We start from the raw sequence: 14,982 nt of genomic DNA, 5'->3' as shown, positions 1-14,982 counted from the left end.
TTTCACTAGGCTTTTAGGTTAGTTTTGCATTTGATTCAAGTTTGGGTATAAGTTTGGGATTAAAATCAAGTTGTGGGTTAGTTTTGGCAAAAACCCCTTCTTTGTTTAAGAAAACTTCCTCGTATATGTTTTTCATGTATTTAATCAAACACTTTTCATGCGTTTAATAACCTAAGATCATAAACTAAATTGTGATGTAATTTTATTTATAGATTTTTATCAGTTACATAATTAATTTATATGAAAATATTAACATTATAGTTGTGAGAAACTTTTAGAAATTCTTAGTTAATAATACTGCTCTAAATTAACAGGTTAAATATTTTGAGGAGGTATTCGCGGTCTGCAGACTTTATGGTGGAAGAAAGTTGATGTCAGCTTCCACTCCACCTTTTGGCCTGCCTTAGCTCATAACAATGCTCACGTAAACTTTCAACATATTCACGTTGGAGCTGTTTTATCCTTTCTGATATGAACTAAATTAAAAGAAATTTGGGTCTTGTAATCAGGTGAAAAGTGAAAGACTTTACAAAGCAGGAGCTGGAGTTGTTGCAGATAGCATATAACAGCAAGAGTCATCACGTTCATCAAGGCCAGCTTGTAGACTCTGTAAGTCTTTGAATGTTTAACCGGTTAATGTTGTGTGTCCAGTTACTGCCTGCCGCAAGAGTTAAACCATTCATGTCTTTCTTTCTTTTTTTTAACTTTACAGTCTGAGAGATTGATGCAGATCAAGCACGTTCATGTCAGATGATGATCCAACTTGATGAAGTTATAAGGAAGAGCTTGAAGGTTGGAGTATGAAGATGTCGGTTGTAGCCAAGTGTGGCAAACACTTTAGCTCAGCCAGAGGGTCTTATTAAAAGAGTGTTATTAAGAGCACGTGAGATGCACATGCAATTGCTAATAGCTGACTCTATATAAGGCAGCAAAGGTCTTCTTCGTCAAAGAGAAAAGAGAGCGAAGAAGAGAGAGAAACGACGTCATTGTCTTCTTTGTTGGAGCTTCAAGAGAGATAGAGAGAGAGACCAAGAGAGATAGAGAGAGAGAGAGAGTACACAGAGAGGTTGTATATTCTTGGGGTATTAGGTAGTATCTTCTTTAGGATTCTCTTAACCTTGTAAACCGATTAGAGTGTGATCGGTGGTGAGTGATCTTCGTGTATAAATCCGTCGGAGGTGGTTTCCGATTCATCTATATAAGTTGGGGATCGAAAGATCCTAACCGGATGTAGCGGTTGGTTAACACCATGAACCGGGTCAATTGAGTGTGTTCTTGATTTGTGAAGTTCACCGAAATCGATCAGAAGCGGAATTGACGGAACTCAATTCTTCAACAATTCACATTCTTAATTATTTCTTTTTGGCCAATCATAGGAAGGAAGTACAATCCAATTATGTACATTATTTTCTTGTATTATCTTGGTGTTGATACCACTCTTTATAGATGTTATAGATAAAGGTCTCTATAGATTTTGTTTCCATTTCAAAATTACAGATTCATTTCGAGCTTTATAGAAAGATTCTATCCATTTTGTTTTATTCTTTTTTTTTTCAAAATCGTTGTAGCAAGAACTTACATGCGTGGTTCAAATAGCCATTTAATACTTAGCTACATTTCCATTTGGGTCTAGAATCCCACCAAATTCTTTTAATGAACATACATAAACATAATAGTTTCCACAACAGAAAATGGTCTAACTGAATCCACTGAGAAAAAAAATAGATGGCAATGAGAAAAAATCGGGTTCCAAGAATACAACATCCGTACAAAACTTAAGAACCATAACCACTATCTAAAAATAGATATAAGATGACATGTTTGTGTTGTTTTGTCTATTTATTCTCTATAAAAGGAGATCTTTGAGTAGATTTATCATACCGTCTCCTCTCAACGAAAGCTTACAAAAAATTCACCCTAAATACTTTAGTTTATAAATAAAGCTCCCAAAATCTAAGAGAGGAGAAGACAAAGACTTACAAGAAAAAAGGCATCATAATGGCCAAATTCTTCATCGTGTTCCTTGCCTCTGCCCTATGTTTCACCACCCTCCTTCACTTGGTGGCCGCTGATGCCGACGACTTTGACCGTTTCAACATCACGGGCTCCGTCTACTGCGACACATGCCGCGTCCAATTCGTTACCCGCCTCAGTAAATTCCTCGAAGGTAATTAAGGACGTTCTCTTATCAAATTCATTTATGGATCGATAGTACAATCACTAGGAACATTTATTGCTTTATATAATAGATCCCTTTTTTGGTTTTTAGTGGTTTGAATTATGAAGAAAGATACATTATGGTTTTGCTTTGAAAATGAAAATCTATTTTTTAAATATTCTTCGAACAAATATACTCGTGGTTTCACATTTTTAATCTTTAATTAAAACAAGTATTATTGTGATTTTGCGTGATTGAAATATATACCAACATGCGTAATGTGATATGCATCTACTCACTGTTTAGTCAAGGGTTTGCAATTTTACATTTTGTGTCTGTATTTTTCATCTCTTAAATCATTCTACATTTATTTTTATTTTCCATTTAATTCCTTTAGGTTTACAGATTACTTATAAAAAAATCATTTAGTATTCTTTAATCGTTGCAAGAAAATACCAACATAGTGTTTTAAATAAGCGTTCTCAAACATCTAGACATGACATGCTGGCTATTCACATGTCTTATTTTAGTTCGATAAGATTATTCGTTGTGTATTCACAGGGGCAAAGGTAAAGCTTGAGTGCAAGAGTCGTGTGAACCAGACAGTGACACTGACCAAAGAAGCTGTGACTGACAAAGACGGAAAATACCAGATGGAAGTTATGGGAGACCACGAAGAGGAACTGTGCGAGATCATCCTCGTCCAATCACCGGACGCAGAGTGTGGCGAAGTGAACAACGAAGAGTTCCTAAGAAACGCAGCAAGGATCAGTCTCACGGCTAACGATGGCATTGTCTCTAATGAGATTCGAACCATTAACCCACTTGGGTTCATGAGGAAGACTCCTCTCGCCGATTGTCCTCAAGTTTTCAAGGAGCTTGGAATCGTCCCTGACGTCATCTTCTAAGCTTAATACCGATATACATCGATCTCTGAACAATTTTAATTTTTGTTGTAACTCTTTACATTTCGTATATAACAACATTTATATTTGATTTCACATGTTATGGGTAAAAGATACTTAACTAACGCTGTTTTCTTCTGTTTCATATCTTGTGTTTGTGTTCCAACAACCTTTTCAAAAATGATTTGATTACCTTTTAAATTTTAATTTTCGGGAGTTCTTATTTTAGAATGACTTGAACACAAGCATGACTTTTAGAGAAAAAAAAAAAACAAACTTCATTTTCATGTCGCTTAACGTGAAAGAATCATACGGAAATAAAAGCTAAAGGCACAAAAATAAAGCATTGCACACTTTTTTTTAAAACACAACTTACTTTCATTAAAAATATTAAACTTTTCGAAGTATTTTTGATGTTTTGAATATATTTTAGCTATTTTAGATATTTATACTATTTATATATATATATATATATTTATTTATTTATTTTGAACAATTTAAAAGTATCTTGTATATTTTACATGTTTTTAATATACATTAAATCTAAAGATAATTAATATATTTAAATATATGAATCTATTTCACATACACTCGGGTCTCGGCTCGGATCGGATTCGGTTTCGATTCTTTAGATACCAAAATTTTGAAGCCGTTCGAATATTTAATCAATTTCGATTCGAGTTTGGTATTACTTTTACGGATCGGATTCGATTTGGTTTTTTGAATTCGGATTTTTTGTCTAGCCCTATTCAGATAAAAAAGAAAGGCAAAATGAAACTAGTTCGACCCAAAATCATAGCATATATGCACAAAGACAAAGCCTAAAGCAGGCAATATAAAATATCAAAGTTTTTATATTGGGTCTTGGCTAGTGGGCTCGAATCTCATGACGTTCGTTTCCACGTCGGAGTGTACGTTTCCTCTCTTTAAAACGCTAAATACTTATAAACGTTCAATCCCCAATTGGAAGGAAATGACAATTGTACCCTTAAATAGAATTGGAAATTACGTAAAAAAACCAATACCTTTGTCTTCCCAACCAAGACAGAATAATAATCTTCGACGACGATTCTGCGGATTCATAAAAGTGAGTTTCTTGCCGGATCGGTCTACGTTGGGTTTGCTTATCAGATCTAGTTTACTTGTGGGTCCTTTGAAATCAAAATCTGGTTGGGTAGATTCTAGGGTTTATATCTGATTAGTAGGACGAAATTGAACTGAATAGTAGAATATGTCTCAGTGATTACGTAAAGTTAGGGTCACAGTTCTGTATCCTTGGTAATTGATTTGTGTTCTCCTCTACCTGTTGCTCCACTAAGCTTGTCTTTTTGATGTACTTTTCTTATTGATTCTTGTTATGTTTATTTTAAAGAGATGAAATTGAACTGAACGGTATATGTTTCACTGATTTCATCTTATTAAAACTGTGTTCAATGCCTCGATTAAGCTTTGTCTTGTTGATTTATCAGACAATCTTGTTGGAGTAGGAATATGTCTGAAAGGCTATGGTTTTTATGTTGCAGAACGCACACAATGGTTTCGTTTCCCGCTACAACAGAGACAATCTCTCTAGCTCTAGAAGCCAACAGCTCAGAAGCTATTCAGATACTCTACCAGGTCTTGGAAGACCCTTCTTCATCTCCAGAGGCTCTCCGTGTCAAGGAGCAAGCCATCACCAACCTCTGCGAGCGTCTCACCGAAGAGAAGAGAGGCGAGGATCTCCGGACGCTGTTGACCAAGCTGAGACCCTTCTTCTCTCTAATCCCCAAGGCCAAAACCGCGAAAATCGTCAGAGGGATCATCGACGCCCTGGCCAAGATCCCCGGAACGACCCATCTCCAGATCACTCTCTGCAAGGAGATGGTGGCGTGGACCCGCGCCGAGAAGCGTACTTTCCTCAGGCAGCGTGTGGAGGCAAGGCTTGCTGCTCTTTTGATGGAGAACAAGGAGTATGTTGAGGCGTTGGCGTTGTTGACTACTCTTGTGAAGGAGGTTAGGAGGTTAGATGATAAGCTTCTTCTTGTTGACATTGACTTGCTTGAGAGCAAACTTCACTTCTCGTTGAGAAACTTACCCAAGGCGAAAGCTGCTTTGACCGCAGCGAGGACTGCTGCTAACGCTATCTATGTTCCACCGGCGCAGCAAGGGACCATTGATCTGCAGAGTGGGATCCTTCACGCTGAGGAGAAGGACTACAAAACGGGATACAGCTACTTCTTTGAAGCCTTTGAGTCTTTCAACGCTCTTGGAGATTCGAGAGCTGTTTTCAGTTTGAAGTACATGTTGTTGTGTAAGATCATGGTCAGCCAAGCTGATGATGTTGCAGGGATAATCTCCTCAAAGGCGGGACTCCAGTACGTTGGCCCTGATCTTGATGCCATGAAGGCGGTGGCTGATGCACACTCGAAGAGGTCCTTGAAGCTGTTCGAGAATGCGCTACGTGACTACAAGGCGCAGCTGGAGGATGATCCAATTGTCCACAGGCATCTCTCTTCTCTTTATGATACGCTTTTGGAGCAGAACCTGTGCCGTTTGATTGAGCCCTTCTCACGAGTTGAGATAGCTCACATTGCGGAGCTGATTGGATTGCCGGTTGACCATGTGGAGAAGAAGCTGTCTCAGATGATTCTTGACAAGAAATTCGCAGGTACATTGGACCAAGGAGCTGGGTGTCTCATCATATTTGAAGATCCAAAGGCGGATGCGATCTACTCGGCTACTCTTGACACCATTGCAAACATGGAGAAGGTCGTTGACAGCCTTTATGTCCGGTCTGCCAAAATCATGGCTTGAATGAGTGATTGACTTCGTCGTTCTATCTATTTCTTTACTCCCTTTTTCGGTTTCTTAGTTAATCGTTTGGACTCGAAAGTGAAACTGTTTGGATCGTTCCCATTACAGATGCATGTATTTGTCTTTACTGCTTTACAGTCTTAGGATTTGTTTACGTATGAATGTTGCAGTTTCCTTCTCTTTCAACTTTGAATGGTTTATTTACTGCTCTGCATTTATATGTTTCTGACCAACCAAGAAGTAAATTCATAGGATCCCACCAGTTCTTTTACCAAAGCAGGACATGACTTGCACACAAGTCTTCGTTTTGTCGCATTCTTTAATGTGCTTTTGAATATCTGTGAACTGTGTTACCTTTTGTTGAACAGAAAAAGTGGTTTGGATTTAGTATATATAAACCAAACCAAACGAAATTAGATATGGTTATAATATGATAGATAATTTTGATAGCTGAAAAAAAAAAACAAATAAAACTGTATCGAAATCCGGATGAGCAGGCATAGTTATGTCTATAGAGTCTCGGCGCAGAACGTATCTAATGTATAATTCTATTTTTTTTTTCCACCTTACTAGTTTAGGCTTGTACCGAGATGATCATCTTTGCCATTCATTTTATTCCAACATTAGAATGTGTGGCATATTATTACCATCTTAATGTTTGATCTTGGTATATATATTTTGCGGATTAGAGTTTTCTGTAAGATATAAAACTAGTGGTGTTTTAAAATTAACTAGACCTTGATCCGCGCGTCCGCGCGGGTGTTTCTATTTTCGATTTGAAATGCTATAATATTTATTATAGGTTATTTAATTGTTATATTAAATATTTTATATTATATTGTTATATAAAAGTAAATAATTGACAAGCAAATATGGTTGCAGACAAATTGGCAAAGGGTTTACTTCAACCAAGAATTACGTTTCAAAGTTTTAATTATGTTCCAATGTTTATAACTTCATCTTTGCATCAAGACTATGTATGTTCACAATATCATTAATAAGATGTTAGAAGTTAAAAAAGAAAATTTTAAATAAGGAATTACATTAGTTATTTATATCTAAATGGTCGGAAAAGATTTTTGTTAATCATATAGTTTGTCTGTGGTAGTTTTTTTAATTTTATAGCCATAAAAGTAATATTTGATATATTTTTATACTCATTCACTTACATATTTTAATATATTTTGTGTATATATTTAGAAAATGCATAAGTCCATATTAGATTATTAACATTATTGAGTTACAGATCAAAAATAGTATTAGAAAATTTATGTATATTTGTAAATTTGAATTCAAATTTTTAAAATATGTTCATGCAATAGAAAATCTGATGAACATAAGAAATATACTTAATGTTTGGAATATTTGTGAAAGATTTTTGTGGTTAAATTTTGATTGTCTAGTTAGGTAAATGTAAGGTTATAGAGCTACATTGGGGATGATTGGTTGAGTTTTATCTCCCTACTTTAGCTTTATTTATTTTTAAACCACTAAATTTTACCAATCATGTTGTAGCTTTACTTTTAAAAATTAAAGTCTACATCAAGTTTTTATTTAGTTTTACCAATCATGCTTTACCTTTACTTTTAAAGCTATAGCAAAAAAATAAAGCAAAACTTTTTCTTATGTATTTTAGGCAAAAACCCTGAATCTTTTTTTTCATAGGTTGTAGAATCTGTAAATGAAAAAAAATATCTATAATATCAAATAAATTATATAATCATAATAAAAACTGTGTTAGGAAGTATTTTGATATTTATCATAAATGTGAGACCTTAAATGTATGGGAGTATTATGTTAAGTAATTAAGATATTTAAAGATTTAAGGAATAATTAGTTGTTTTCTTAATAGTTTGGAATTGATATTATCCGATATATTGTTTTAATGATAGGTGCAAAGAAAATTGCATCAAATCTTGGGAAAATTGCTAAAATAGAACAAAAAAATAAGGTTGTTGTCCCTTGGGTATAAAACCAATTTTTTCTCCTTTTTACCCTTTGTATTTCTGAAACCTAATGAAATAAATAATTTTGTTAATCAAAAAAATTATTAAAAATATAAACAATTAATAAAACATCTATATACACAAGCTGGTAATTTTCTTTTGTTCAAAAACTTGGTAAATAAGATTTTTAAAATACATTCTACTATAAATAGAATGTGTCTTCTATGAAAAATGGTATAGTAGAAAACGATTTCTAAAATAAACACAATTATCTACTTCTTTTAGAAAGCCCATTTTACTATTTACTAAATTTCAAAAAAGAGGAATGTGCATTCTACTAATCGTAAAGGTATCCACTTTCCTTTCGAATGCATCTTCTACTTTTATAAAGTATTCTAAATTTCGGAGAATGTATTTTCTACAATGTACTCTTACGTCTACTCAAAGTAGAAAGTGTATTCAGAATTTTTATCATTCTTCTAAACTTTTAGAAGTCGCCTTCTACGGATAAGAACATCTGATTTTTTTGCGAAAATTAATGAAATTTCAGTTAAAGAAATATTCTAAAAATCTCCTAAAAATATTATAACTTCCTAAAACGTGTTATGGTCGATTTTATTTGAAAAAATTTAAAAAAAACGATTCTTCCTTCTCTTCTTCATCAATCTATGGTTTTTCCATAGTTTTTCTTTTGATTCTTCTCACAAACTCTTGTCCCTTTTTCTTTTTTTTTTTTTACGATTGCCTTTCAAATGTTTTTTTTCCTTTTTTCCATTAACTTTTTTAGAAAAATTCGAATTAACTTTTAAATTGTGTTTAATTAGATTAAATATAAGGTTAGTTTTGAGATTATGAAAAAAATTATACTATTGAGACAACTTTATGTTGGTTTTATACTAAGGGGACAACAACCTTGTTTTTTGTTCTTTTTTGGCAATTTTCCCAATCTTTATAAATTTCGATTTTTTGCTTGAAAATTTAGTTCTTATCTAAATATCTATATTACTTAACATAATAATCCCCTACATTTAATGTTTATAATTTAATAAATAGGCAAACCGAATGGTTTCTAATCGAAAGTGAATTTAGCAATAGATTAAACAAACCTTCGGGATATTTAATGTAATAGACAAAGTCCGGTTTATAAATATTTTTAGAGTTACAATATTAAAGTCATATATTAGTTTTGGTTTTCAAGTTATTCAAAAGTGAATTTGGCAATGGATTAAATAAACTCTTGTTACGATTTCGTTTTAAAGAATTTCATGTGTTTATTAAGTTTGTGGTTATGTGTAATATGAGTATGAATATGAGTCCAAATTTATGTTAGAGTAGAGATTAGAAATGGTTAGATATAAGTCATTTAAGTCTATTTAAGTTCAAAACAAAACGAAGGCCCATTAAATTGATGGAAAAAACACAATACACTATCACCAAATTAACAAAATCCATTTAATTAAATCCAGTGGCACCAGAGAATTGAAAATAGTAAAATGAAGTGAGGGTCATTTCCTATTTATACTTCACTATAGATGTTTTTTTCACTATTCAAAAAGTTATGTACTACTTTTTGCTATTCTTCTGAATGCATTTTACTCTCTCTCTTTTTTTCTAGTCGTTAGTGGTCTTGATGGAAATACAACATTTAGAAATGTCCCACTTTTGTTCATTATATCTTCATTCACAGTTAAAAAAAACAAACTATATACTGCTATTTTTGTAGGTCAGTGATTGTTTGTTTGTTGTTGAAAAAGTGAAAACTTAAATGCCCAATTGAATGAGGTTTCTTGGTTTAAAATTATACTACTAGACTAATGTCCAAAATCTTCGATTAACTTTACGTACACTTAAACTAATTGAAATGTACATAGATCAGAAAAGTATACTTTTTATTGGTTAATGAGATGAGTAAAAGTTGACAAAAAGAGATTGATGAGCAATAATACTATCCTTGAAGCTAATCTGATCGGCGTTAATTAATTATACTATTCAGATCTTGAAATAAGCAGTTTAAAAGAATTAATGGTCAACAACACCGTCTTTCTTTTATAGCAGAAAAATCCCACGAGCTTGAATTTACAACTAAAGTTTTCAACAAGAAAAATTAAAAAAGAAAAGCGACAGCTGTTAAGTAGAGAAGCAAGTACTTAAACCTCCTAATTAATTAATTAACTAGTTAATTTTTGTTGCTAGCCTGTACGTATCCAGTAAGCAAATCAAAAGCAAACATAACCACGTTCTTTCTACCGGGTTAAATCCAAAACCCAAACCCAAACCCGAAACAAGAACCAATGATACGAAAAGAAAATTAACAAGATTGACCATCGGTATAGCAACGGAGTCTCTTCGCCGGAAAATCATGCCGGAAACCACCGTGAGAAGCCGCTGCTCGCCACTCTTCCACTAGCAAAGCGTCAAGCTCGACCTGATCACCGGTTCCAGTCGCAGCACCAAGCAACTCTTCGAACCCACCGACACGACCCGGAGGCTTGGCTTTCCGACGACCGGCGCCGACGGGAACATTCCGGAGAGCCCCACCGGCGGTCCAGTAACGCTGACAACCTTTGCAGAAGTGTCTTGGTTGATTAACGTTGTAGTTATTGAAGTAACAGAACTTTGTCTCCATGCTCTTGCATCTCGGACATGCTATGATCTTGTCTGGACGCTTCTCGGCCGTTAGATCTGATGATGACGATGGTGATCCAACGGCTGATTTTGTTTGTATCTCTGGCTGTTGTTGCTGCTCTTCTTTTTTAATCGTATGTGTGAGATTATTAGCGTTGAATGTTATGGTTTTGCCGAAGAGTTTAATCCCTTGGGAATTGTGGGAGGCCATTAAAACGAGAAGAGAGATAGAGAAGGAGAGTTGTGAATAAGTTTCTTGCAGTAATGAAAGAGAGGAGAGACGTTTATAGGATGAAGATTTTTTTTCTTTCACTTTCTAAAAAGATTTATGAAAACGTTATTATTATATCGTTTTCGTGGGAAAGAAGAGAAAAGCAATAGTCTTGTTAGTAGGGAGAATACATATAGTATGAAAGAATATGTTAGGCACATTTATTGCTTACTGCATTCAAAGATATGTGATACATCGATCCATATCAGCTTACAAATTGTGCGTATTCTTTTTCCTTTTTTCTTCAAAAATGTGTATACACTATTCAGTACAGTCTCCGTATATTTTATCAAAAAGGTTTCTGGAATAATGCTGTTTAACTTTTCATGACTTTTTATCAAAATTTTTAGAATAGTGACATTAAATAAGTTTCTTATAAAGCTTGGAACATGAACGTCAAACAAGCGGTATAGAAATATAAAGGCATTTCTATCTCTGCTCCATAATTTATTTTAAAAATGGAATAGAAAATAGAATATAAACAAAAGATAAAAAATCATTCCATAATCTCTTTTTGTTTTTCCATTATTCAATTTTGCAGTAAATTATGAAACGGAGTTTGAGATGCTTTGACAAGTGCAATCAGTTAGAATAATTAGAACTACGGTGACTAAGATTAGTGTTATAACTGGTTTCATTTTCTTGGATAAAAATGGGTTTTATAGATAAACTAACTCATTCAATATTGTTTCGATTTTATCCAGAAAAGTTTTTAAAAGATGTTTGTGTGCGTGCAAGGGCATTATTTTTTAATATGTATTTCTGAATTGAGATTGTGTCACCAAAAAAATAAAATATATAATTCAACATTCAAAACCTAATTATCCCTTTGTTTGCTAACTAAAACCTCACTATTCTCCATATCGATATATATCAGAGTTATTTAAAATTAGCAGAAAGAATCAATCATCCATTACTTCTTATTTTCATAGTAGTTGACTACCATTTTAAGATGATTCTATCTTTGGAAACATGAGTCGACAGCAAATTGAGTAGGATTCGACCACAGTTGTTTGATGCCAATTCTTCAATATGAAATTAAAATTCAAGTTGATGTTACATGCATTGCATGTAACCCCCTTTAAGTTTAATGAAATCGTTTTGCACAAAAAAAAAAGAAATTAAAATGCAAAATTTTATGATTATATAAGATAATTTCTTTGAAATTCAGAAATAATGAGTAACAAATCAAGAAAATACAAAACATATTAACTTGCATTTTAAGAACTATGGAAGTTCTAGACTGGCGATCCATAATCTCTAGTGCTAGAAATCAATCTTTAAATAGTTGATTTAGGAAAAAAATTCATATACCAAAAAGATTTGAATTTACAGCAAAGAAAAAACCAGTCCCACTTTGAATTATCACTAGGCCACCATACATTTGTTAAAGTTATTAATGTTTATATATATATATATCAGTCGTTAGTACGACTATTAACCTATATCTTGTATTTTTATATTTCTTTATCATCCCATTTTAGAGACGGTTTTTAGTAGTGTTAATATGATCTAATTTGAAGTATTATGGTTACATGCGATGCGAATACCTTACATTAATATTTCATTGAATCTTATAAGTGAAAAGGATTTGGAGTTGGAAAAAGTCGCCTAAGAGAAAGAGAGTAGAGTGTGTTGCGTAGAAAAGGAGAAGTGATGAAAATAGCCTAGATAGTAAATATGGAATCAGCTTTCAATTCAAAGGCACACATCATCTTGTGGCCCTCTATTTCCAGGTGTTTCTCTATTTCCAGGTGTTCCTGGTCATCCTTCCATTTTCTTCATTCGTTTTATTTATTCTTTGCTGAGAGATTTAAATTTCATCCGACGAAGATTATATTGTTGTTATTAACGTTATGAAAAGTAAAAAAAAAACTCAATAACGTTCTAAGAGCATCTCCAATATAAAACTTCATTTTTTCTTCCAAAATGGAGTAAAATTGAAAATAAAATAAAATAATTTCAACTCTATTCTATTTCCCAATCCATAATAAGGTGATGAATAAACAAAAAATAGATTACTCCATTTATGGAGTAAATTTTATTATGGAATGAGATATAGAGTTGGGTTGGAGAATTCCTTACTCCATATTTATTTTTACTTTATTTTAGAAGAAAAAATAGAGTAGGGATGGAGATGCCCTAAGGATGTGTAACGTATATTATTTCAATCGATGCAATGGTTTTGTCGTATAAATTGATGTAAATGATCTATTTTTCTCTTAAATAATGAAATTGCAGAACGACTAAATAATTTCCAAATTATTCTTTTTTGTTTTTGAAAGCAGAATTTCCAAATTATGTTAACATTAAAATGATTCATTCCCGAGGTGTATTAAGATTATGTAAGCCACAAGGGTTCATGTATGTTGGTATCAAACATCTAATTCTGATCTTAATGAGTTTAAACCAAACGGAATATATAATTTGTATTTAGATGTTTGTTTAGTTCGGTTCAATTTTAGCAACCCAAAATGGATCGATTTACATCATTAATATCCCTTCTTATCGGTAGTGAATAGTGTCAACAATTTTATTTGTCGATTAATAGAATGGTCGAGGAGATATTGCCTTGGAAAAAAGTACTTGTTTATCATAAATGAAAAGAAAATAAAAATAAAGTTGGACAAAGCACATTTTAGAAGTATTTCATTTTAATGAACATATTCACGTATGTTATAAAACGAAAAAGAAAGTGTTAAAGATGAGAGTAAGGGAAAAAGAAGAGAAGACGAAAAAGAAAAAGGATGGCACTAATCGATGTTCATGTTTCTCTTGTGTTCTCAGATTCCAACTTTTATACTATATATATGTTTTCTCACTGGAACCTTTACACTACAAGTACTTTTAAAAGAGATCGACTTTTCCGGTTACACTACAAGTACTTTAAAAAGAGATCGACTTTTCCGGTAAATATGAATTAAAGAAAATTTTAATAGACTTATTCAAAAAGGGAATATAAATGTGTGTAAAATACGTGTATTTTTTTTTGAACAACTGTAAATATACGTATATATATGAATAATTTCGTCCATTTCGCTTTTATGCTTATATATATATATATAATATACAACCCTTTAACAAAAAATAATGTAGTATTACCTTTGAGTTACATCATTATGGAGTAAAATCATTATGGAGTAAAATCTTCTCCAACCCCACTCCATTTTCAACTCCAAACATCATTATGGAGTAAAATCTTCTCCAACCCCACTCCATTTTGGAGTTAAAAATGGAGTAAGGGCATCTCCAACCCTACTCCATTTTCAACTCCAAACATCATTATGGAGTAAAATCTTCTCCAACCCCACTCCATTTTGGAGTTGAAAATGGAGTAATGGCTAGGGTTACTCCATTTATAGAGTAATCTTGCCTATTACTCCATTTTGGAGTTGAACTTTTTTTATTTATAAAATGGTCCTTTGAATCTTTAATGTTTCTATTTTTTACTTAAATAATATTTAAAATGATATAATAACATGAAAATAGTATATTCCATAAAAAATTATTTAATAATTTTAAATAAATGCATAAAATAACAGAAAACATAAATAATTAAAATAAAAATAAAAATAACATAAAATAAGTAATTTAATAATCTGGAAAATCTGTTCCGGATCCACTAAGGTCGGTTATAATTTTACATGACATTATGACTACATGTATAATTTTACATAACATGATAATTGAAGATGAGCGTGAACTTGATGCACCAAGTGAACTTGGAAGAGAAGCTCCACCTCCAGATATCGAAATTGCAGAAGATGAAAATGTCCGATTTCAAAATTTTCTTGCTCGATTTAGGAATATCAAAAATAAAGAAGCTCATTTTTCATTACGAAATGCATTAGTTGATCATTTGTGGGAAAAATATTCTAATGCTCATTGTTGAACCTATATATATGTTGTCTTTTTTAATGATTTCTTGTACTTTTTAATAATAAATATTTAATTCAAATAATTTATATTTTAGTTATTATCGTAAACATAAAATAATTGGGGTTAATTGGTAAATTTTTATAAGTATAAGATTTTATTTGCAATTATTAATAAAATAAAAATGAAATTATTTAAGAAATATTATTTTTGGAGTAGAAAATGGAGTAATACATTGGAGTAAAACCTTACTCTATTTTGGTGTTGCACCATTTTGGAGTAAAAAATGGGGTAATACATTGGAGATGCTCTAATGGTTAGGGTTACTCCATTTATGGAGTAATCTTATCCATTACTCCATTTTGGAGTTGAACTTTTTTTATTTATAAAATGGTCCTTTGAATTTTT

The 14,982-nt window shown here is 32.4% G+C and overlaps 3 protein-coding genes across 5 annotated transcripts; 2 read left to right on the top strand and 1 right to left on the bottom strand.

Moving 5' to 3' along the window:
• The first annotated feature begins 496 nt into the window (after nucleotides 1–496).
• On the top strand, nucleotides 497–3,270 carry LOC103840518 (pollen-specific protein-like At4g18596). Its single transcript, XM_009117026.3, has 2 exons — nucleotides 497–2,167; nucleotides 2,720–3,270. Exons 1-2 carry the CDS (start codon nucleotides 1,999–2,001, stop codon nucleotides 3,064–3,066), a joined length of 516 nt encoding a protein of 171 aa, XP_009115274.2. The 5' UTR covers nucleotides 497–1,998; the 3' UTR covers nucleotides 3,067–3,270.
• Nucleotides 3,271–4,014: 744 nt separating this feature from the next.
• On the top strand, nucleotides 4,015–6,072 carry LOC103840516 (26S proteasome non-ATPase regulatory subunit 11 homolog). 3 transcript variants are annotated; one of them, XM_009117022.3, is made up of 2 exons: nucleotides 4,015–4,150; nucleotides 4,587–6,072. In XM_009117022.3, the coding sequence occupies exon 2, from the start codon at nucleotides 4,597–4,599 to the stop codon at nucleotides 5,854–5,856; it is 1,260 nt and encodes a 419-aa protein (XP_009115270.1). In that variant the 5' UTR covers nucleotides 4,015–4,150; nucleotides 4,587–4,596; the 3' UTR covers nucleotides 5,857–6,072. The 3 variants fall into 3 exon arrangements, with proteins under 3 accessions (XP_009115270.1, XP_033135681.1, XP_033135682.1); XM_033279790.1 differs by having other exon boundaries at nucleotides 4,084–4,207; XM_033279791.1 differs by having other exon boundaries at nucleotides 4,137–4,341.
• Nucleotides 6,073–6,964: 892 nt separating this feature from the next.
• Nucleotides 6,965–14,022, bottom strand: LOC103840515 (dof zinc finger protein DOF1.5). Its single transcript, XM_033279792.1, has one exon. The coding sequence runs from the start codon at nucleotides 10,636–10,638 to the stop codon at nucleotides 10,111–10,113; it is 528 nt and encodes a 175-aa protein (XP_033135683.1). The 5' UTR covers nucleotides 10,639–14,022; the 3' UTR covers nucleotides 6,965–10,110.
• Between the last annotated feature and the right edge of the window lie 960 nt (nucleotides 14,023–14,982).

This window comes from Brassica rapa, chromosome A09 (assembly GCF_000309985.2).
Source record: "Brassica rapa cultivar Chiifu-401-42 chromosome A09, CAAS_Brap_v3.01, whole genome shotgun sequence".
Classification (NCBI taxonomy): Eukaryota; Viridiplantae; Streptophyta; class Magnoliopsida; order Brassicales; family Brassicaceae; genus Brassica; species Brassica rapa.
Note: the sequence above shows the minus strand (reverse complement) of the source record. Positions and strands in the feature narration are given on the sequence as shown.